This window comes from Equus przewalskii, chromosome 22 (genome assembly GCF_037783145.1).
Source record: "Equus przewalskii isolate Varuska chromosome 22, EquPr2, whole genome shotgun sequence".
NCBI classification, from domain to species: domain Eukaryota; kingdom Metazoa; phylum Chordata; class Mammalia; order Perissodactyla; family Equidae; genus Equus; species Equus przewalskii.
The window spans coordinates 47,832,704-47,856,385 of record NC_091852.1 but is presented as its reverse complement, the minus strand read 5'-3'; the positions used below and the strand labels follow the sequence as shown (position 1 = coordinate 47,856,385).

General features: G+C 43.3%; 1 protein-coding gene across 2 annotated transcripts; it reads right to left on the bottom strand.

Annotated features, from left to right (window-relative positions):
• Positions 1 to 4,618: 4,618 nt before the first annotated feature.
• DNAJA1 (DnaJ heat shock protein family (Hsp40) member A1) lies at positions 4,619 to 16,840 on the bottom strand. 2 transcript variants are annotated; one of them, XM_070590257.1, is made up of 9 exons: positions 16,066 to 16,840; positions 14,845 to 14,986; positions 14,515 to 14,692; positions 12,327 to 12,431; positions 11,397 to 11,624; positions 8,740 to 8,854; positions 7,053 to 7,168; positions 6,604 to 6,704; positions 4,619 to 5,824 (listed from the first exon to the last, which is right to left on the bottom strand). In XM_070590257.1, the coding sequence occupies exons 2-9, from the start codon at positions 14,974 to 14,976 to the stop codon at positions 5,606 to 5,608; spliced, it is 1,194 nt and encodes a 397-aa protein (XP_070446358.1). In that variant the 5' UTR covers positions 14,977 to 14,986; positions 16,066 to 16,840; the 3' UTR covers positions 4,619 to 5,605. The 2 variants fall into 2 exon arrangements, with proteins under 2 accessions (XP_070446358.1, XP_070446359.1); XM_070590258.1 differs by lacking the exon at positions 16,066 to 16,840 and adding an exon at positions 15,258 to 16,007.
• Positions 16,841 to 23,682: the final 6,842 nt, after the last annotated feature.

Here is a 23,682-nt window from a genome sequence, read left to right as displayed (position 1 = left end):
TGTGCCTGGCACATAGTAGTGCTCCGTTTGGCTGAATTAATTCTTAGCAGCACTAAGAAATCCCTCTTTCCTACACACATTCCCAAAACTTTTTTTCCTTTTGCCACAAAACCTGCAGCTTTTTGACAAAATGTGGTTGGCTGCCATTTTTGGAGTTGAACATAGCCATGAATCCACGTGAATGTAGTCTGCCATCACAGTGAAAAGAAGCCTTCACTTAAGTAAAAGAAGTTTAAAGTGGAAAGCAGCAACAGCTTTGCTAAAATCCCTTAGAAAAACCTCAAAAATTGGGGTTGTGATTTAGCCCACAAGCTGGTGAGCGGGCAGTTGTGAGATGGATACTTCGTGCCAAGGCTCACGGAGAGCGAGAATCCAGTCAACCTGTGTTCGCTGATTCGTTCTAGGAATTTTCATCAAGTGCCTGCTCTGTTCTGCACAGTGTGGAGGGCGGTTAAAAAAGACCTGTTTCAGATGAGTCTGACAAAGACAAACACTGCGTGATTTCCCTCATAGCTAGAAGACAAACAGGTGGATAAAGAGAACAGATTAGTGGTTACCAGAGGGGAAGTGGGTTGGAGGGGTGGGCAAAAGGGGTAAAGGGGCACATATATATGGTGATGGATATAAATTGGACTATTAGTGGTGAGCACAATTCAGTCTATACAGAAACTGAAAAAATAATAATGGGACGCCTGAAATTACACAGTGCTATAAACCAGTATGACCTCAATGAAATAACTGAAAAAAAATATAACCAAACAATAAAATCAACAAAAAAAAGAGACCAATTTCTGTCATCAGGTAGGGAAGAAAAGCACAAGTTAGAGTAATTAACGGGCCAGCCCCGTGGCCGAGTGGTTGTGTACTCTGCTTCTGTGGCCAGGGGTTCACCGTTTCGGATCCTGTGTGCGGACATGGCACAGCTCATCAAGCAATGCTGAGGCGGCCTCCCACATAGCACAACCAGAGGCACTCACAACTGCAATATCCAACTATGTACTGGGGGGCTTTGGGGAGGGAAAAATAAAAAGATGGGCAACAGATATTAGCTCAGGGCCAATCTTACTAAAACAAAACAATTAAAATAGTGGGGTAAGAGAAACTCCTGAGGTTTTTTTGGTAAGGGGAGGAAGGGCACCTAGTCCAGCCTGCTGAGTTAGGAAAGGCTTCCCGAGCAGCTGGCCATGGAAGGACCAGCAGGAGCTGGTGGCGAAGGGCTTGGGATCTAAGTTACAGAAGGAGCCTTTCCAGGCCCTGCAGTGGGGCATGGTGGTAAGGCATGTGCTGGACAAATGGCAGTGTTGGGAGACCAGGCCAAGAGGAGAGGCCTGGATTGGGAGCTGTTACGTATATCTATTTTCTTTTTAATAAAGTAATGCATTGATGTAACAACGCAAAGGTGAAAAAGAAAATGAATCTGCCTTTCCCAGGTAACCCTTGTGCATCTGTCTACAACTTCCTTCATTTGTTGTGACTTGCTTTGTTCAAAAGTGGAAATGGCACTTCCCCTTACTCTGTGCCTGGCTTTCCTTCTGAAGGCCCACGTGGCCATCTCTCCACAGAAGCTGGGGGGGGGGGGGGGGTGGCGCGGAGGAGCTGGAGACAGGCGCCTCACTGGAGCCACCTGTCGGGGGCGGGAGGCGAGTAACAGCCAGCACTGCTGGGCTGCTTGTCCCTTCACATCCTGGCAATCACATCATGATATTGGCCTCTCCAGCTCAGGGCCGGCGGCAGAGGCAGTCATGGCCAACTCCCTGCTGGAGGCGTGTGTTGCGTTCCCAGGGACGTGCTCTGCTCAGCCCACCCATTCACCACATACGCCTCTCCAGCACTGCAAACTCGCGGCATTAAAGTTAACTCCGTGAGGGTAAGGACGTTTGTCCTCCCTCCCACTCAGTTGTTGAATTAATGACTCTGGGAAACATTGGACGACCTAACGGTGTTTCAGGGCAACTTTTTAAGTATATAGTCTCAGGTGCACTTCAGTACCCTCTTCACTGGTTTTGTTTCCAACTTGTACTACTCCCGCTAACAAACAGGGTTGACCGAGCCCGCCCTCCCTATGTAAGCAGCCTTATTTAGTCCTCAGCCGCTTGCTGAGGCACAGCCTAGGATTCCCATGGTACACAGGAAGAAACAGGTTTCCAGAGGTTACCACCTTGCTCACGGAGCTCACTCAAAACCAGGCGTGAGTCCAAATCTCAATTCCTTTTCTCGCTTTGAATCTAGTCGCTGTCAGTTTCTTCTCCATCTTTAGGTTTGGGCAGAGGCAAAGAACCCGTGGATGGTTTCCCCACATCCTGTTAAAACTTATTTATGAAAACTGGCCACAGGCAGCGAGGTGAGTAGAAAGAGCACTGAAATACAAGAATCTGAATTCTCGTCTTTGCTATCATTTCTTTTTCCTTGGGCCACAAGAACAGTTCTGTCACCTGGTAACTTGTTGGGAGGCAAATTCTCAGGTCCTGCCCCAGACCTACAGAACCAGCAGCTGTGGGGCAGTGGGGCTCAGCAAGCCTGCTCAAATTTGAGAACCAGGGGGCAAGAGAGCAGTTTCCTCATCTACAAAGTTGGTGGTTTGATTCTTTTTTTCAGTCTCAGTTGCTGAGATAACCAAATTAGTTGATACAGGTACCAGACTTCAGAAACCCTTGAAAGCACACCTTTGTATTGCTGTGGCTTGCTAGCATTTTCATTCACTGCTTTTCAGAGCCTATGCTTCACTTTCCCACATTACTTGCAAAGAACTTGCAAGGAAGTGTACACCTAAGCTGGGAGTACACCTAAGCTGGGAGGCTCCCTTGGTCTGAGCTTCACTCTTACTTACAGTATCAAGGGCTGGCATTATTTGACCTTCCACGGCAATTCTGACAGTGGCATTACCGTCCTAGGTGGTTAATACAACTATGTCCCTATGTTGGTGGCACTGAACCTTGGCTGTACATAACCATCCTAATGCTTAGGCTACACCCAGCTCAAGTGCACCAAAATCCCCTAACGGTGGGACTCAAAGCATCAGTATGTTTTAAAGCTTCCTAGGTAACTCCAATTGTAGCCAACGTCAAGAACCAGTACCATACGCAGAAAAGATCTGCCACATCCCACGAGCACCCTCATGGCACGTAATCAGTCTCTTACTTATTCCCTCCAAGTATGAGCAGGTGGGGAAGCATCACGGAGAAAGCATTAGAGTTCATGCTGGGGCCAGGAATGGCACTCGTGTGAAAACGTTGGTATGTCTGTGACGACCTTGGTCAGAGTTCTGAAATGATGATAATCAATGTTCTAGGAAGCATTTTGTTTTTTTAGACTACAAAGACTAACTTGTCAGTTGCTGCCTCTCTAGGTTATAACTATTTTATTAGTTTTTACTGTGGTAAAATATATGTAAAATTAAACCACTTTTAAATAAGTGTACAATTCAGTAGCATTAATTACATTCAGAAGGTTGTGTAACCATGACTATTTTCCAAACTTTTTCATCACCCCAAACAGAAACGATTAAGCTGCTGCCTCTCCAAGCACGCCCTTCCCTCCCAGCCCTCAGCGATCCGCCTCCATGAAACCTGCCTGTACTTCACGTCAGCAGAAGCACCCAATATTTGTCCTTTTGTGTCCGTCAGACATTTTGTTTCTCCACCTGTTAGACACACAGGTTGTTCCCCCTTTGGTTATTGTGAACACTAACAATAAAGGCATGCAAGTATCTGCATCAAGGAGTGGAATTACTGGGTCATATGATAATTCCATGTTTGGCCTTTTAGGAGCTGCCCAATTTTTCCCTAGCAGCTACCATTTTACATTCTTGCCAGCAATGTACAAAGTTCCAATTTCTCCACATTCTCACTTGTTTTCATTTGGGATTAGATTTTGGATTACTAGGTGTGAAGTGGTATCTCACTGTGGTTTTGATTTGTATCTCCCTCATAAATGATAATGTTGAAAACCTCACGTAAGGGTTTTTGTATTTTAATTTTTTAAATGTCTTTTAAAACATTCCTAAATATATTACAATACAGGTTCATTGTGGAAATTTTTAGAATTTGTATATAAATCCAGTAACAACAAATTTGTCATAACCATTGTTTTGAATACTTTGATTTGATATGCTTTCCTCAATACCTGCTTCATATTCAAACCTATGAGGGCACACAGACTAAAAAGACAACCCAAGAATCATAGGAGAGGTTATCAATTAGGAATGTCACGATGACAAGAAACACCAAAGGCTTGGGAATATTGTTTACACCAAGTTTCCGTCTCTCCTTTTTTACTCAAGTGTTCTCTACGAGGGGAGCTGCAGATGCAGGCCACCTCCAAGCCAGAAATGCTATGCTTCCTGATGACGGGAGGTGCAGCAGAACCAGACAGAGGATAAAGGCAAAAGGCTCTCACCTTCTCATTCCAGTGTTTGCCAAGTTTTTAAAATCCCCCTTTCTGGGCTCATTACTCACCACTCTACTTTTGCTCCCCACCCTTGTTTAATACTACCTCTTTATAATTAGCTATTTTTTGGTTACTCATTCTAACTAGTTAAATGAAAAGTTACCTATCTTAATTAGTGAAAAGCCAATGCTTTAATCTAGGGGGAAAAAAACCTGTGGTGACACATAGGAAATGCTTTGTAATCAGTATATTAGGGAGACATTCACACATTGCAAGAATTGCCTAAATTCTGATATCCAGATTTAAGCTTGTGAACATGAATTTTAAACATACAATTAAAGCTATTCATCATAATTTGTTATACTACCAACATTAAATTACAGTTACTTTGGAGCATAAATTGTTTAAAGCCAGCCTGTAATATACCTAAAGAACACCTTCCTAACTCATACATGCACATTACTCTCCATGTCTAGGTCTTATGACTAACTTCTAAGTTACCCTGCTCCAGAAGTCACTACTCTTGAGGCTTATCATGGTCCAGAGAGAAGGAAAAATATACAGATATTAAAAAAATAATGATAATAAGATGGCACAGCAGAAGGGAATGCAGTCCTGTAAGTGCAAGGCCTGAAGCAGCAGCAGATCTGATAAACCCCTTCTGTAGAAAGGTGTCATTTCCATCACTGACCCACAGGCTGAATCACAGAGCATGCCATCTTCAAGTACAGTGGAGGCAACAGAATAAATGCAGAGGCATCACGAGTCCCACTGAGTACAGCTATACAGACCAACACTTCTCTACAAAGTCAGTTCTCTGTCTGATTGCCAGTTAACACACAGTTTTAATTTCATAGTTTACAATGAAGGGTCATACACTGAAGTCAATACATATACCTGGCATTTCAGTCTAAGCTATTCCACATACACAGCTGAAATCAATTACAAGGTATGGCCTAACAAACGCTAGGGGAAAATTCTTTTTAAAGTAGTTTTTACAGGTGTTAAACTTATCTTGCACACTGAAGTCATCATACATACAGGGCAAAGTCAGAGCTTTTATACTTGAGTTTATTCTTCATTTAACTTTTAAAACACTACTATAGTTGAATATTAAAACAAAAACAATAGCAAGTAGTGAGCATATTCTGATTACAGTCCTTCACTCATTCACTACCGCATAAAAAATGCCAGCAGTGAGTGTTGGTCACTGGCCCCATTAAGAGGTCTGACACTGAACACCACCCCTGGGATGATGCTCGTCATCCTCATACGCTTCTCCATTGTAATGGCGCCGTCTTTCCTGATTCGGATCAAAGTCCACCAGTTCTACCTGGTCCATTTCATCAGTCTCTTCTACTTCCTTCCTCTCAGGTAGGAGTTTTTCCAGCAAGGAGAGTTTATCAGGAGAGAGAAAGCCATTCTCAGGAAAGTTTACCTATAAAAAAAGAAATTACTCCAAGTTCAATCTGATTTACTTCAGCAGCAGCTCCTTAGACAGATTACTGTCCCATTTCCCCCAGACATATGTAACCACACCATCTTTCGGTGAACCTGCCAGTCCCAGGTTAGAATACACGTTCTAAAAGGAATAGCACCAAAAACTCTGAGAACCAGAGTAAGGATTCCAGTAAAGTTGCACTGTTAACAATCACTGTCTATTCATCAAGTTTTTTTTTTTTTTTACACGCAAACCCATCCTAAAACACATTCCAATCTTTTAACATATAATTTAAACAAAGCCATTCTTAAAAAAGGTAGCCCTTTTTTACCTGGAGATATTTTTAATAAATGTATTTGTGAGAGACCAATCAGTTTAAGATTGAGGAAAACGGCTGGGTTGCTCTATGAACCATGCTATTAACAAACCAAGCATTGAACTATTTTGCCAAAAACCCACAATTGTTATTGTAAAGTGCTTCTGAACATGAAGATCCTAGTTACAGCATTCCATTAATAAAATACCCACTTGCCAAGCACCCCTGCCCCACCAATCTTTAAATAATTTAGCCAATAATGATGCAAACAAACCCAATCCCAACTGGTTAACAGAGAATGTTCAACAGGAGAGGAGTATTAGATCAATGTTTTTTATTTCTTCCTGGACAAGGAAAAATATAAATTTGGTATTTCTTGCCATTCAGAAAATGTAATTCTGTTATCAGGTTTTAGTAAGCTGATCATTCTCAAATATTCCTTAAGTAGTTTATAGCTTACCTTAAATTCGATGATTAGGCGACCCTTTTCATACGGTCTGCGATAAATTGGCATGCCTTCATTTAGCACACACTTGATATCTCCATGCTTGACAATCTGACCTAAAAACATCGAAGGCAAGTTCTTTCTTAAACAGTGACATTTTTACGAGGTAGGGAAAATAACAAACAGAAGAATGCGTCCCAGCTCACTGATTTGTTAGCGCCATTGAGCTGAGTCTGATTCCTAGCTCACTGCTAGGAGTAAATTTATGTGAAGCAATCCTGTCATCCTTTATTTGTGGATTTTCTAGGGGATTCTGAAAGAGACCCAAGACCATACAATTTCAGCTAACAAGGTAGGATACATAATTGAGCAAGTAAACCATCAGTTTTCTCAGTGCCTATACTGGCTATCGGCAGACAACGAAAACACTTGAACACAAAGAGCAGCTCCTCCAGTCACCGTACCTGGATGAGAGGTGATGACTATGGTTCGGTTGTCAAGAGTGGATATTGGCTTTTGGAAGCCACACAATGCTTCAACCAGCTGTATGTCCATACACATGAAAAGGTCTTCTCCTCGTCTGTATCAATGTAAATACGGCACATACTTAGATCTTTCAAATCACCAATCATTAGAAGTACCACAGAAGGCAATGCTGTTTTCTTAACAGTAAAGGTATCTTTCACAAAGACGCTCTTTCTTCCCCATTCTAAAAACAGAGAGCAACAAATAGACGGAGCCTGCCAGCCCTGTTTTCTGGACAAGGCTTTAGAATTCTTCTACACACTTTGCTAGGCAGCCTCTATCACTTTCCTTGAATTGTTTCATTATTCAATTTTAAATCTAGTTTCTCACATAGAGAAGAAAAAATTCTCCCAAAAGTGAGGCAAAAAGAAAGCAAAAATACATTAGAGAGAGAGAGAGAACATTATGGTCTAAGTTAAACAGACCTCAGGCAGGTCCTAGATTATTTAGGATTTGTCAAATTAAATAAAGGGGACATGGCCAACCTCAAGGGATAGTTAAGAATTTACTTTTTTTTTTTTTAAAGATTTTATTTTTCCTTTTTCTCCCAGAGCCCCCGGTACATAGTTGTACATTTTTAGTTGTGGGTCCTTCTAGTTGTGGCATGTGGGATGCCGCCTCAGCGTGGCTTGATGAGCTGTGTCCACGGCCCAGGATTCGAACCAGCAAAACCCTGGGCCGCTGAAGCCGAGCGCACGAACTTAACCACTCGGCCACAGGCTGGTCCTAAGAATTTCTTTGTTGATACATATGACTCAAGCAACATTAAGTGCCTGGCATATTATGAATAATCTTTTTATATTTAATAACAGTCCACTTCCTTCTCCTAGTGCTTAAACTTTCTTCTTTTCCAAACTGTATTAATAACATATCTTTAATCAGGCATAATATTCTCCAGAAAAACTGAGGATTCACCTCAAATGATAGCATCAAAATCCTGACAGCAATTCCCATTATTATTGAGACACTTGTGTAATCTTCTATTATAATTCATTCAAAACCAGTTCCTTCAGCTGTCATTCCCACAGATTTACCAGAACCCTAAAGTGGTCCAATGTTTTAAAATTAGCCATCGATTTAACACATTCACTATTAACCATCAAGCTTTCTTATGCTTCACTCTAAGTTCATTGTAGACACAGTATTAAATACTTTGTACCAAAGGCCTGAATTTATATTCTATTTCAGTTTTTTTTATAGAGATGGTTCTAGACATTTATTTACATTAATTAAAAGCCAACCCAATTTACCATCAACTCAAGATTGAAAATGGTGAAAACTTTAGTGCATTTATTCCAAACTAACTGCTCAGACACAGATTGAGGCCAAAAATCTGTCTGGGGGTGTTTCCCCTAATCTACCCGTTTCTACTCATACCTCCTAATTCAAGTAGATCCTCCAATTCCGGATTAGGTAACAATTTACCTAAATTTAGACCAAAAACTAAAATCTGATCCTTTTGTTTTTAGTCTCTTAAGACTGAAACATTAATGGTCAACACCCTTTTAGAAAAGACACTATACACCGCCTAAGTCTCCTGCTATACTTTTCCAGGTGCTTCCAGGAAGTAAAAAATACCCGAAACACGCAAGACACCAGTTTGAGTAGTCGATGATAGAGTTTTACCGAGTAAAGACAGCATGGTCCTTCTGATCTAGAACAATGATAATGTCTCCTGGCTCCAGTCCTGGTTCTTGGTCGCCTTCGCCATGGAATGTTATCTTCTGGCCATCTTTCATGCCTAAAAACAAAAGGTAATTTTATGTTCTTCCTCAGCATCCAACTGAGGTCAGAATCTCAACCTATTAAGAAACACAGAGGCATGTTTTTGTGTGTGCACAAAAAAACGTTCAAGTCTTCGAGGATGCTCAAGTTTACAGAAATGGCTAAGAACGCCCACATGATGTAAGGCCAATTTCTTACTCAACAGAGTGATTACAGTCGAGAACAAACTCTTGAGGCAAACAGACCAGGCCTCAAATCTCAGAGCTGCTGTTTACCACCAGCAGATTCCTCCAGGGAAGCCAGCTGCATAACCTGCCCCACTCCTACCTCGCCTGGGCAGTTGTGAGGATTCATAAAAAGGGTGATGCTGACACCAAATCAGTGACTGGCAGACATTATAACCATAGATGGGAACTGTTTCAATTTCATTACTTAAAAGAACCTACATCAAACTATTTCTATTAAGTCTAACAGGAGCATAAATGAAGACTTTCTCCTACTGTATTGGCAGTATTTATATATAGGAAACCTACATATATATATATATATATATATATATATAACAACCTAAAAAACTTAAAAATCCCTAATCTTTTTGTGTAAGATTGGTTCTGTTTAGCCCCCTTAAAAGAAGATAATTACTGGGGTCGGCCCGGTGGCACAGCGGTTAAGTTTGTGCGCTCCACTTTAGTGGCCCAGGGTTCGCTGGTTCGGAACCCAGGTGTGGACCTATGCACTGCTTATCAAGCCATGCTGGGCATGGATGTTAGCTCAGGGCCAATCTTCCTCAGCAAAAAGAGGACTGGCGGCAGATGTTAGCTCAGGGCTAATCTTCCTCAAAAAACAAAAAAGATAATTACTGTTGGACACTCCTTCAGCCCATGTGGTTAGTTTCAAAAGTACAGAGAGAAGTATTTTCCAACAGGGCAAAAATTTCTTAAAGGCCAACATACTTTACCAAGATTCCCCCCTTTCTCCCTCTGGCCCATGTTTCCGTTCATGAAGGGCTTACTCAGACCCCCTTTCTTTAAATATAACTCCTATATCGTGTCTGCAGATCATTAGGCTGTAGCAGTCCTGATTATTTCCTGAACCCATGATCACCAAGGTCATCCAACAAGAGCAACTTCGTTTCGCTTTCTATTATGGGAAATATCAAACCCACATAAACGCAGCCAACAGTACAATGAATCCCGATATAGCCATCAGTCTGGATCCAGCAGTTACCATCTCAGGATTAGTACTTCACATATCATACCTCCATCCACAACCCCTCCCTGTATCTGAAGCAAAATCCAGACATACCAATTAACCTGCAAATACCAGTGTGCACCTCTAAAAAAAACAAGAACTTAAACCACAACATCAGTATCGTACACTGACAAAACTAAACAATCTGTCTTTAATCATTAATGAGGCAAAGTACCTGTCTTGTTACACTAGTGAAGCAAATAAACTCAGCCAGGTTCTGCTGGTTGTTCCACTACTGTAAAGAGCACGGGTTAAGTGCAACATAAACGGCTTCACAGGCAACTAACGCCGTCCTAAGTACACACTGTTGGTAGCAAGCAAGGGGGTACATCTTACCAGAGGGGAAAAATCCAAATGCTACTACACATGGGCCAATTAAGGGGGGAAGAAATGGAGGGAGGGCAGTATCATGATTCACGTGGGAGAATACTACTGCAGGGGCTTAAATTAATGTAGGTCTATGTATTAATATGAGATGATATAATATTAACAATTCCCTATCAGTATGTACAGTACAATACTAACTTCATTTCAAAATAAGTCTGAAAGAGATTATCATAATACTGATTATTTCAGTGTAGAAGAATTAGATTCTAATTTATTCTGGGGTTATATACATTTCTAAAATTTCTACAATGAAGATGTATTGCTGTGTTACACTTTCAAATGTTTTTTTATAAACTGACCAAATAAAGGAATTGGCAAAATAAAAAATTAAATTCTAGTAATATAAAAAAAAGTTATATAGTTATAACCTAGAACCGAAGAGGCAGAAACTAACAGGTATGTTTACAGTCTGTAAAAAACATCTTAAAAAGCAATATTCATAACCTAAGTTCTTACAAATCAATTAAGAAATAAAACATGTTCATTGGTTTTAAAAAATTAAGTAAATATTTTAATAAGAACCCCCCCAATTCTTCACCTAAATCCCCCCAAAATCCTTAAAAGTACACATATCCCTTAATCTAGCAGTTCCTAAGGATAGTACGAATCTGTGAAATTAATTGCAAAAAAATTTCAGAGCTAATGGTTCAATACAAGAGAATTCAGTCTGGAACACTGCTGTTCATTTACTGATGTAGGGGTTCTATTAAGGATGGAGATCCCTAGTGTATTCCCTACAGATGTACCAAAAAAGTCTGCACTGAAACACACTATTTATTACGCAGCTAAGAGCTATCTCTGGGGTGATAATACATACAACGCTATTGAGGGTAGTCTTCCACAATTATAAAATGTAATGTTAATAAACTAGAAACTTGCCACAGCTCTCAAGAATTCAGAGTAAATGGCTCAGAACTCACCTTTGTCGATATGAACTTCTAGAATCTTCTTCTCTCGAACTATCTTCCTTCCGTTGCAGCTTTTACATCTATCTTTAGGACTGATGCGTTCCCCGTGGCCTTGGCACTCCATACACACAGACTGGATCTGCTGAACCATGCCAGGTCCTATCTGGTGGATTCTTATCTGCATTCCAGTACCGCGGCAATTGGGACAGCACTCGACGGCTCCTTTCTTACCACCTCGGCCTAACAAGTTGTGAAACAAATCAAAGTATGGATGAATTTAGTGCCGAACACAGTAATGATGTGTTTAATCATTTAATTAATGATTAATAACAGTTTTATAACTGTGTTTAATAATACAGTTCCTAACACCACACTTTATTAATACTTTCAAGGTCTGATGGAATGCTGGGCCCTGAGAATCTGCAATCAGCTTCAGTTATCTATAAACCTCTCAACCGCTGTCTTTCCAAGGAGCTACTTCAGAATTTTGAATCTTAAATGTGCTCCCAAAGCACAATTCTTAGGACTACGCTATCTCTGAGATGAGAACATTTTGGAGAGTTTGTTCTCTTTAGAAGATGATATATTTCCAACAAATAATTGGTATTTATAAAAACCTTAGAGGTTCATAGCCAGTAATGTCTCCAGATGAAACAGGTTCGTGTCCAAAAAGAGGACAATGTGTAAATTACTGACAGATTATTAAGCCACTGGAATGGTTCTGAAGTTTTAGAGATAATACGAGGAAAAAGGACACCAAGTTAGATTGATCCCAACTGCACTTAAAATATACACATAAAACAGTGCTGCGATTTTGCTACTATTTCTCTAGCTGGTAGGTTCGGTGGTTTCCCTCACACTTGGCACTCTTTTAGGCAGTGTATTATTTGTCAGTTCTATATATCCAGAAAGGCTTCAGTTAAAGATATTAAAAGAGCATACCTTCACATTTGTCACAAATCACATTCTTTTGCAGAGCTAGTTTCCTGGTTGCACCGTTATATAAATCTTCTAAGGTTACTGAGAGCTGATGTACAACATTTTTACCTAGAATAAAACATTGCTCATTAAGAATCTAAACCGCTGCACCATATTTGTAGTTCAACGCACTAAAAAAACAGGAATGGATAAGGAAAGAGAGCCTCACAGGGTCCATCTGTTGAGCATCTATTACATGCATAGAACGCTGGCCACATTATGAGGCAAGACCTTCAAAGTATGATGTAAATCCAGAGGAGGAAAATTGGGTGAGATTAAGAAATTTGCCTAAGAACGTAGTGGTGGCCATTTTATAAATTACGGCAATCAAAGACGGCAAAAGCACTTGAGAAAACATTTTTTATTAGGTAGATGCACATTTCACAATACATTAATTCAAATTGCATTTCTGTCCCAATAATTCTTTGAATCTTTCACTTACTATGGTATTGAGCACCACGGCCAATTACTTCATTCAAAAATCCTTCAGCACATCAACTTCCAACTAATCAAGACGGGCCAGGGAAGCGCATGTATTTATTCAGTCTTCCCAGAAGGGTACCAATTCAGGAAGCAGCAGCAACAGCACAGTTAATGCACTGACTCTTTAAAGGCTCCCTTTCTCATATTCTTTACCATAGTGCTGTCCAACACAATTTTCTGCAGTGATGGAAATGTTTTATATCTATGCTATCCAACATAGTAGCCACTAGTCACATGTGGCTATTGAGCACATAAATGTGGCTAGTGCAGACTAAGGAGCTTTTTACTTTTGTTGTGAATTAATCTAAATTTAATGTGGCCAGTGGCTACAAATGAGTGCCATATGTATCTCACCTGAGAAAGGGAGGTGGAAGGTGGAGATCATACAAGGACACTGAGACTACAGAAAAGAAGTCACCTGCCAATGGTTAATAAGTTCCTAGGGAGTGATTCTTCCACAAAGACTTAATCCACCACAAAACATTACTGCCTTACGCGTAAGTGAAAAAAGTTCTCACATTCCTGCACGACATGCCAAGTGAACATTTTTAGTTTCCAAGGATGTGAAGCACCATTAACTAGATCCTTCTGCTCTTATCTAGCTCCACCTTCGGGTTATGCATCACAAATACAGTCCCACTTGGTTCCGGCACGCCGAAAGCTGCCCCTTTTACTTTAACTTAAGAGTTTGGAGTACAGGGAAGGAAAAAAGCTTCAAGTTTGATTAAGCAAGTGTTTGCCAGTATCACATAAAAAAAAAAAAAAAGACCTTTCATTGGTCTAAGCCACACAGGAGAGCTTGCTGATAATTCTGCATTAAAAACAAGATGAGCAATAATAAAAAGACCACTACTATTCTGTGAAACAAACCATTCTAAGCAACTGATTTTGACTGCAAATGACTTTAAGGTAAATTCCTCAAAAATAAATAAAAACATACCCCTTTCAAGAACTGAGTCAACAATTTCATTTTATCTGAATCTTAAAAAACAGTGAAATTTAATGGCTTGCCCATTCCTTCTGAAATGGGCTCCACCCACTGGCCCTTGTTTGTGTGTATGAACTCTGCTGGGAACAAAGACTACCGTTCTGACCTGAACGCTGTACTCCTGTGAACAATATTTCTACATCCCAGAAACCGTTTCTATTAAATGCTAAAGACACGTACTTTGATATAAAAAAGCCAAAGCAAGATTAAACAGACAACAGGCTATTTAGAGGCACAGAACCGGTGTTCCCACCCTGACCGACTGCTGCCTTGCTACATCCGGCCTTGAGGAAAGTTTTAGGTTTCTGAACATCAACTCGCTCTCTTGACTGAATAAGTACCTCCCACAAGGGGAGGGGGTCAAGTAAGATTTGTAAAAAGGGCTTTTATAATTATGTTCCTATTCTTTGTTCCTGTAATTAAGGCTTGATGACCTTACAAAGTCATCTACACTTGAGAGCTTTAAAAGCACTCACTTGTTAGCAAGGATTGGCTTAGCTATTCTTAGTTACATCAAATCTCATTTAAAAAAACTATACCACAAATCAAACCAGCAATTTATGGCCAGTTCGCATCATTACACCAACACGTAAACAGGCATTTAAAATAGGTGAATTCTCAAGAATTTGCTTTGACCAAAGGCTACTTTAATTTGCTGCAGGTGGACTAGCCTAGTCTTACCTCGCCTTTCTCTCTGCATCCTTCCTCCTCCTCCAAAAAACATATCAAAGATGTCCATGGGGGAGCCAAAACCGCCACCTGCGCCACCTTCTTTAATGGCCTGTTCTCCTCCTTTGTCATATAATTCCCTTTTCTTTGCATCAGAGAGCACTTCGTAAGCTTGAGATATCTGTTTAAACTGTGAGAAAAAAGGGAATAAATTTCACTTAAAAAAATTTACAAAGCAAAGCCACTGTATTAGACACAGTCAACTCCAGGTTGTAATGGACACACTACACCCCCGGCAAAGGCCAACCCAGCTACGTTTAAGAACACGACCATACTACTTGCCTTCTCGCCTTCGTTTGGATTCTTATCAGGGTGGTACTTCAAGGCCAGTTTCCTGTAAGCCTTTTTCAATTCCTCCTGGGTGGCATTGGGTTTGACCCCCAAAACATCGTAGTACGTAGTTTCCTTCACCATTGTCTACAGCCTAAAACAACAAGAGGTACTTCTAACCGACTTTCCACTGGTAGCTTTGATTAGTAAAATCAGAGTTAAGGTGGAGAAATCTGTTCTCCGCCGAATCTGATTAGGAGAGCACAGGCTTCCCTCAAGTTCACGGAGAAGGCAGCAATCCCTTGGATAATTCAGCCCTAAGTCCTAACACTCAATAGAAGCTAACAATCAAGGGGGAACAACTCCAGCGCCGCCTCCTCCAGCAGCTGGTTCCCTCTCTCCCATCCGAAAGCCTCCACACTAACCAGACTCTCCTCTGGATCCTTCCCGTGTCCCTTCCCCGGCAGTGAGGCAGCAGTAAACCAGAGGAGCACGAGTAGGTTCAGTCCACTGGTTATTACATCATCTTTGTCTTTGGTAAATCTGATAAACCATCCCCTCCCGAGGGGGGAAAAAAAAAAAGACAGGAGAGGCGCAAGGGGGGAGGGAGTGGTTTCTGAAACAGATTAAGAACGCCAGCGCCAGAAGGCAGGCTCCCCTCCCCCTCAGTCCCGGGGCCGTTTCTCAATCACAGGACGGCCAGCTCCCCCGCTCCGACCGCCGACCCTCCGCCGCCCCCCGAGCCGGCGCAGTCTACACGTCGTCAGGTTTCCCCTTGCACTTGGCGCCGACCGTTCAGGTTTCCTTCCTTTCTCCCTCCCAGCCTGGACCAGCCGGTGGGAGGGGAAGCCCAGGGCTCAACAAAGACAAGGAGAGGAGGCCGGAGAAGCGGAGCCCGCAGCCCCTCGCCCCGCGGCTCGTCCGCGCGTGCGCGCAAAGCTCGCCCACCCCGCGCGCGCGGGCCGAGGGGCGCCGGGGCCAGCCGCCGCCGCCAGCGGGGCCTCAGGGACCTCGGGCCGGATGGGGAACGGGGAAACTTCAGGAAGGTCTCGGGCCGGCTCGCCGGGGCACTACCCCGGCCCTCCAGGGAGGGAACCGTGGAGCCGGGGACCGACAGCCCTCCCGCCCACGCGGGGGCCAACCGCCCCCGACCGCGGCTCCATCCGGTTCCCGGCGCCGCCGACAGCGCCGGCCTGGGAGGGAGCCCCGGGGAGGCGGGCTGCCGACACTCACCGGTGAGCGGGCCGAGGCCGGGGTGGGGGAGCGAGAGAGAGCGCGTTGCTGTGCGCAGCTCGGGCAGCCGCTGCTCCTCCGCCTCTCACCGAGCGTTCTGGAAAGTTCCCCCGACGCGCCGCAGCCGCGGTCTTTTGTAGCCGAGCCCGGGCGCGTCACCCGCCGGAAGTCCCGCCCTGCCCGGCGCTCCCACCGCCCCGCGGTTACCCGGGCAACGGCGCGTGGGCGCTCGGGCCGGGAGGGGCTGCGCCCAAGGGCCTGGTGGGGGTGGGCGCCTGCCCGGGTTCCCGGCGCTTGTCGAACTTTCTGGAGCCCTTTCTTTCCGCCGGTGGGCCCGAGAGGGCGGAAGTGTCGGGCGGCAGCGGGGATTGCCCGGGGGCCGCTGCGCATCAGTCCCGAAATCGGTGGGGCGGCCCGCGGGGACGGGAGGGCTGGGCTCGGCCCGGCCGGGCGGGCATCTCCCGCGGCCCCTCGCCCGCGCGGTTCCTTAGCCCCGAGGTTCTGGGAAGCCGCCGAGCCGGAAATGCTGAGCAAGCCGGGCCTGGGCCCCAGAGCAGCCGCGCAGGCCTGGGGTCGCGTTCTTCCCGCGCCTGGTCCACGGCCTCGGAGGGGCTCTTTGTGCAAGTCCCAGCTCCGGGACACGCGGCGTCTGCCTCGGCCTAGCCGGCTCCCGGGGCGGGCTCAGCCCGGGAACCTGCGAGTGCCTGGGTGCACGCAGGGCCGTGGACTGTGCTCTGGCCAGGCGTGCACCCGGGTTGGCGAGCCGGGGACACACAGTGGCACCAAGAGTGGTTAACAAATTGTTTCAGTTATTTGACCTAACTTGTAAGTCCGTCGTCGTCCCCCGCCCCCCCCCCCAGCCCCCCACTTTCGGAAACTGGATCTACAGTCTGCAAAGTGAGTCTGGGCTTTCAAATGTTGGGACTGGGGCATAATGGAAAATGGGGGCTGTCTTCTTTACTCAGTAAGACGACAAATTGGAGCACCGAGAAACCTGGAGATGCAAAGTTGGAAAAGCCGGGTTCACACTGCTTAGACTTCAGTGGGGAGCCGGCCCAGTCAGTGCACAATAAGGGACCCACAAGATAGAGGTCAGCTGGGCAGAGGCTCCCGCGTTCGTCTGATGGGACAGAGAAAGCTTCCCTGGGAAACGGGTGGTTGAGCTGAGTGTTGAAGGGAGAAGAGCTTTCCCAGCAACAGACAAGTGCAAGGGAAGGCTAAGGTGTGGAGGAATATGACGTTTTTAGGGAATTGCAAGTAATTGCATGTGGCCAGAGCTAAGGGAGCTGGAGTGGCAGGAGGTGAGGCTTCAGAGCTCTAGGGAAGCACCTCCTGGTACATCTTGCTAAACTATTTTTGAACCTTACCCTGGAGGCGTCCTCATGCGTTTCTCTTCAGCCTTCTCTCCTTTATTTAAACCGTGCAGGCCAGTCACACCGAATTATCTGCAATTTCCCAGAGGCACTTTGTCATCTCTCTGCTTTTGCTCTGGCTGACAAACACCTACTTTTCCCAGTCTTAGATGTTGCCTTCTCAAATGCTACCTCTGGTATAGTTTTTTCTTTTCACCAGCAGTTGCTTAAGTCTGATGCTGCCAGGCAGGGAACGAGGGCTTGGTAATGTAAAAATCGCATTAAGTCCGTGGTTCCTGCCCACGAGGAGGTCACCACGTAAAGGAGAAGTTGCGTGATTAATGCTAATAAAGAGTATTGGGGTGCTGAGTGGGGGGGACCTTGCACCATCCACATGAGTATCCTAGGCTGAGAGACCGGCAGTTGTGAAAACGTGAACTGTTAGAGAGCAGCAAACAAACAATAACTGAATAATAAATACCGCTTGTGTGTTATGTAGGGTTGTAGTCCTACAGGCCCTGCTTTGCTGTAACGTGGGCTGTGTGTCTGTGAATCTAACGCTGGTCAAAGCATGTGAAATAAGCTTCAGTACCGAGTATATCAAGTCAACCAAGAGTTTCCGCAATCAATGTTACCGTGCCTGCTTCATAAATCTTACTGTGTTTAGTGTTTCTTTTGGCCTAAGGAACCCAACTGAAATTCCCACAACTTTTAGGAAGATGGAAGTGTGATACAAATAAGGTACCTCCTTGAGAGTGCCCCATCAGGCTGTGAAATGAGATACTGAAAATACTTTTAAAATCTGCACCCTCACTAAGTGAGATTAATTCTTAATAAGAATAAAATAAGGGACGTAAAAGTTGGTTAAAAAAAGGAAGACTGTGTACTTGCTTGCTTCTGTGTGCATAGAATATTTCAGAAGGATACCCCCAAAACTTGTAATATGGCTGCCTGTGGGGAGAGCTGGGTGCTGGGAGAGGTGAGTGGGAGGGAGACATTTCACAGTGTACCCTTCTGTGACTCTGGAATGCTTAACCCATTTGAATGTAGTACTTACTTAAAAATTAAACTTAGAAAAGTATAAAATTGCCTCCTCCCAATGCAGGCTTTGAAGTAGTAACGTGTCACCCCAACGGTAAAGCAAAATTAAGGGATTCTTAGTTGCCTTAAAAAAACCATTACGTATGTTCTGTTTGACATTTTTCCCTTATAGAAACTTTCCTCAATGATGCTGAAAACATGACGACTAATATTATGGCTTTTCAGTAATAAGAGTTAACACTTTTAAGAAGCATTCTTATTTACTCAAAATACAAATATATTAGCAGTAATTTAGTATGTAATCTTTTCTTGTAAAGAAATGAGATCATATTATACATGCTGTTTGCAACTTACCCTTTTCACTTAATTTATTGTCATCTTACCACATCAGGATAAATAAATCTACCTTGTTATTTTTAACGACTTTATAGTAGATAGTATGAAGGCACTATAGTTTATTTAACCATTCCCCTCTCCATAAACATTTTGGCAATTTCCAGTAGTTTACAAACAATGCTGCAGAGAAAGTCTCAAACTCAGCTTTGCGTACTCATGAGTATTTATATAAGATGGACATCTAGAATTGAAATTGCTGGGTCAACGTGAATGCAGATTTAAAGTTGTAACAAATAGCTTTCCATGTGGGTTTGTACTGCAGCCAGCAGATGTGAGTGGGTCTTGCCAAGATGGAGGATTCTGTCTTTTTTTTAGTCTTTGCGAATTTTGGAGGTTAAAAAGTGATATCTAGGGGCCAGCCCCATGGCATAGTGGTTAAGTTCAATGTGCTCTGCTTTGGCAGCCTGGGTTCCCAGGTTCAGATCCTGGGTGTGGACCTATACCACTCATCAGCCATGCTGTGGCTGTGACCCACATACAAAATAGAGGAAGATTGGCACAGATGTTGACTCAGGGCTAATCTTCCTCAAGCAAAAAGAAAAAAAAAGAAAAAAGAGGAAGATTGGTAACAGATGTTAGCCTAAGGTGAATCTTCCTCAGCAAAATTAAAAAACAAAAATTTGAAAAAGTGATATCTATTGTTTTAATTTGAGTTTCTGAAATAATATGGTTAAGCATCTTTTAAATGTTTACCAGCTCTTCTGTCAACTGTCCATTCTTTCTTTTTTTTTTTTTGAGGAAGATCAGCCCTGAGCTAACAACTGCTGCCAGTCCTCCTCTTTTTGCTGAGGAAGACTGGCCCTGAGCTAACATCCGTGCCCATCTTCCTCTACTTTTTTTTTTATATGTGGGACACCTACCACAGCATGGCTTGCCAAGTAATGTCATGTCTGCACCCGGGATCCAAACTGGCAAACCCCAGGCCACCAAAGCAGAACATGTGAACTTAACCGCTGCACCACTGGGCCGGCCCTGTCCATTCTTTCTATTGGACCATTTTTCTGTGGTGTAACTCCACTATTTTAATGATATGTAATAGCACTTTTTTTTTTTAGTTTTTTAAATTTTTCCTTTTTCTCCCCAAAGCCACCCCAGTACATAGTTGTGTATTTTTAGTTGTGGGTCCTTCTAGTTGTGGCATGTGGGATGCTGCCTCAGCATGGCCTGATGAGTGGTCCATGCCCAGGATTCGAACCAGTGAAAAGTGGGCCGCCAAAGTGGAGTGCGTGAACTTAATCACTCAGCCATGGGGCCGGACCCTGTAATAGCACTTTTATATCTGAAGTAGTATGTGTTAGTCTGTCACGCGTCACAATTATTTTGTCTAGTGTATTGTAGCTTTTGACTTAGCACCTACATCTATATTTGTATATATATCTTGGCGATATAAAGGTTTTAACTTTAATGTAGCTAAGTTTTAACTCTTGCTTTTTATTTTTTGCTGAGGAAGATTTGCCCTGAGCTCACATCTGCTGCCAATCTTCCTCTTTTTTATATGTGAGCTGCCTTCACAGCATGGCCACTGACAGTCAAGTGGTGTGAATCCTGCCTGGGACCTGAACCCAGGCAGCTGAAGCTGAGTGTGCCAAACTTAACCACTAGGCCAGCAGGGCTGGCCCTAATGCTTTCTTTTTGACTTTTGCATTTCTTTTCTTCTCCTCCCTTCTCCCCGTCTCTCCCCGTCTCCCTTCTCCTTTATTTGTTATATTTAGGAAGCTGTCACCAATCCAGCATTATTGATGTATTCTCCCAGGTTTTCTTCTGGTACTTTCATGGTGCCAGTTTTTACATTTCAATTTTTATTACAGGTAGAATTTATTTTGGTATAAGGGCTGAGGATTATTTGTAAGTAACTGAGCTTTATTTTTCTCCAGATGGCAAGCTAGTTTGTCTAACACTATTTTAATGCTCTATTTTTCCTGACTAATGTGAAATGCCACTTTTATTGTAGACTAAATTTCCATTGAAATACATTTTAATGTTTGGGAGGCCTAGTTCCCCTCATTGCTTCTCCTTTTTATAATTCAATTTTCTGGCATTTTCTAGTATGTTTATTCTTCCAGATGAACTTAAGAATATTTCTGGCAGATTCCCCTCAAAATCCCAATGTGATTTTGATTGTGATTACATTGCTTTTATGTATCAGTCAGTCTGGGAGAATTAACATGTTTATAATGTTGAATCTTCCTACCCACGATCGAGGTATACTGTGCTTATAACTGTGTATTCACTTTCTTCATTGTATTTTTTTTTTAAAACTAGGTCCTGATTATTTCTTCCTAAAGATGTTGCTAGATACTGTCTTTTTGTTGCTATCACGAGTGGTCTCTTTCCTTTCCATTATATTTTGTTCTGGTGGTGTGTTCGTAACTCTTGGTAACCATGTGATCAGATCGCAGGTGTCCATGGAGGCAGCTGGAGATGGCTGGAGGCTTGTCAGGAGCCAAGTCTTAAGAGCTTGAGCAATGTGCCAGAAGTTTGAATTTTATCTTGGAAGCTTTTGAGAGATACTGGAAGATTTGGGGGATAGGGTTATATAACCTCTAACAGCTGACATTTTTTTTTTTTTTGGTGTGCCTGTCAGGCACTGTGCTAAACTCTTTACAAATGTTGTCATGTTTTAATCCTCAAAGCACCCCCTTTTACAGATGATCTGATCGTATTTACATTTTAGACCAGTCATTTGGGCGCTAACGTGAAGGATGGACTCTTAGGAAGCTTTTATGATGAGAGATCAGATTAGAAGCGGTAAGGCATGAACAGTAGACATGGAGAGGGAGGGAATGTCAATACAGAGGTGGAATCTGCAGGTCGCGGTGACTGGACGAAGAGAGAGGGCGGAGTCCTGGCTGACTTCCAGCTTCCTAGCCTGGGCACCAGGATGGCTGGGGATGCCTTCCTGAGAGGGCGAGCCCGAAAGGGGAGGCGAGGGCAGAACTGGGGAGGGGCAAGCTGAGTCTAGTTTGGGATGTGTAGAATAACTGCTGTGCCTTTTTCCTTTAAATAAAAAAGAAAATATCTTATTGGAAAACACAAAATGGAAAGGAAATCCAAGCTAAAATGCTATTGTTCATGCTTGTATAAATTAAATTTCTTGCAACATTTAGTTTTTAATTGACTGTGGGGCCAGTGGAACTGGAAATACTTTGAGTGTCACCAGTTTGTTATGGTTCTCCTCTTACCTCTGTGAGTACAAACAGTTCAGTCTTCTTTATGAGCTGTTCTCCTGCCTTTCAACCTCCCATCCCCCAGTTATTACTTTAATTTTTTAATTTTAATTTTTTTTTTTAGTTTGTTTTAAATTTTTTTCCTTTTTCTCCCCAAAGCCCCCTGGTACAAAGTTGTATATTCTTAGTTGTGGGTCCTTCTAGTTGTGGCATGTGGGATGCTGCCTCAGCATGGCTCAAGGAGTGGTGCCATGTCCGTGCCCAGGATTCGAACCAACGAAACACTGGGCCGCCTACAGCGGAGCACGCAAACTTAACCACTCGGCCACGGGACCAGCCCTGATTAATTTTAATTTTTTTATTGGCATCTCAGCTAACATCTGTTGCCAATCTTTTTTTAATTTCTTCTTCTTCTCCCCAAAGCCCCCACAGTACATAGTTGTATATTGTAGTTGTAGGTCCTTCTGGTTGTGCTATGTGGGATGCCGCCTCAGCATGGCCTGATGAGTGGTGCCATGTCTATGCCTGGGATCCAAACTGATGAAACCCTGGGCCACTGAAACAGAGCACAGGAACTTAGCCACTCAGCCATGGGGTTGGCCCCCAGTTATTGTTTTTTTACATTTTTTTTTTTTTTGAGGAAGATTAGCTCTGAGCTAACATCTGCTGCCAACCCTCCTCTTTTTGCTTAGGAAGATTGGCCCTGAGCTAACATTCATGCCCATCTTCCTCTATTTTATATGTGGGACACCTGCCACAGCATGCTTGCTAAGTGGTGCATAGGTCCACACCCAGGATTTGAACTGGCAAACCCTGGGCCACCAAAGTGGAATGTGCAAACTTAACTGCTGTGCCACCAGGCTGGCCGCCCCCCCCCCCCGTTATTATTTTTTTAAATAAACTTTTTAGTTTTATGGAAAAATGTTGCAAGGATAGTACAGCAAGTTCCTGTGTACGTGGCCCCCAGCTTTCCCTACTGTCAACATCTATGTTAAAATGGTACAGTTGTCACAACTAGTGAATCAAGATTGATCTATTATTATTAACTAAAGTCCATTCTTTATTTGAGTTTCCTTAGTTTTTACTTAATGTCCCTTTTCTGTCCCAGGACCCCATCCAGGACACCATGTTACTTTTAGTCGTCATGTCTCCATAGGCTCCTCTTGGCTGTGAAGTTTCTCGGATTTTCCTTATTTTTGATAACCTTGACAGCTGAAGGAGTCCTGGCCGGGTATTTTGTAGAGTGTTCTTTGATTTGGGTTTGTCTAATGCTTTTCTCGTGGTTTGACTGGGTTGATGGGTTTGGGGAGGAAGACCAAGAGGTAAAGTGCTGGTTTCATCGTATCATGTCCAGGGGACGTGCTAAGAGCATAGCTTACTCTAGTAGTGTTGACCCTGCTCACCTGGCTGAGGGAGCTGGTCAGCTCCTCCCCCTTCCATGTTCTGCCCTTCAGAAGTAAGTCTTACTCACCTTGGCGTCATCGGCATGAAGGCATGGTCTGGCACAGAGCAGTCAGTGTTTGTTGAATTGAACTTGGTCTCTGTTATAATTTTTTGAGTCTCACAAAAGTCCTGCCACATAGTTTTCTCTATTTTATCAATAGGAAAATAAAAATTAGAGAATTTGAGTAACTTGCCCAAAGTCACCCAGTAAGTGGACA

Excerpts from the sequence above, each read along its gene's own strand:
- DNAJA1 (XM_070590257.1), bottom strand. The coding sequence starts at position 14,976 with ATGGTGAAGGAAACTACGTACTACGATGTTTTGGGGGTCAAACCCAAT. Across the intron at positions 14,693-14,844 it reads ATCCAAACGAAGGCGAGAAG|TTTAAACAGATATCTCAAGC; the intron begins GCAAGTAGTATG and ends TTTTTCTCACAG. Across the intron at positions 11,625-12,326 it reads GATTTGTGACAAATGTGAAG|GCCGAGGTGGTAAGAAAGGA; the intron begins GTATGCTCTTTT and ends ACAACTTGTTAG.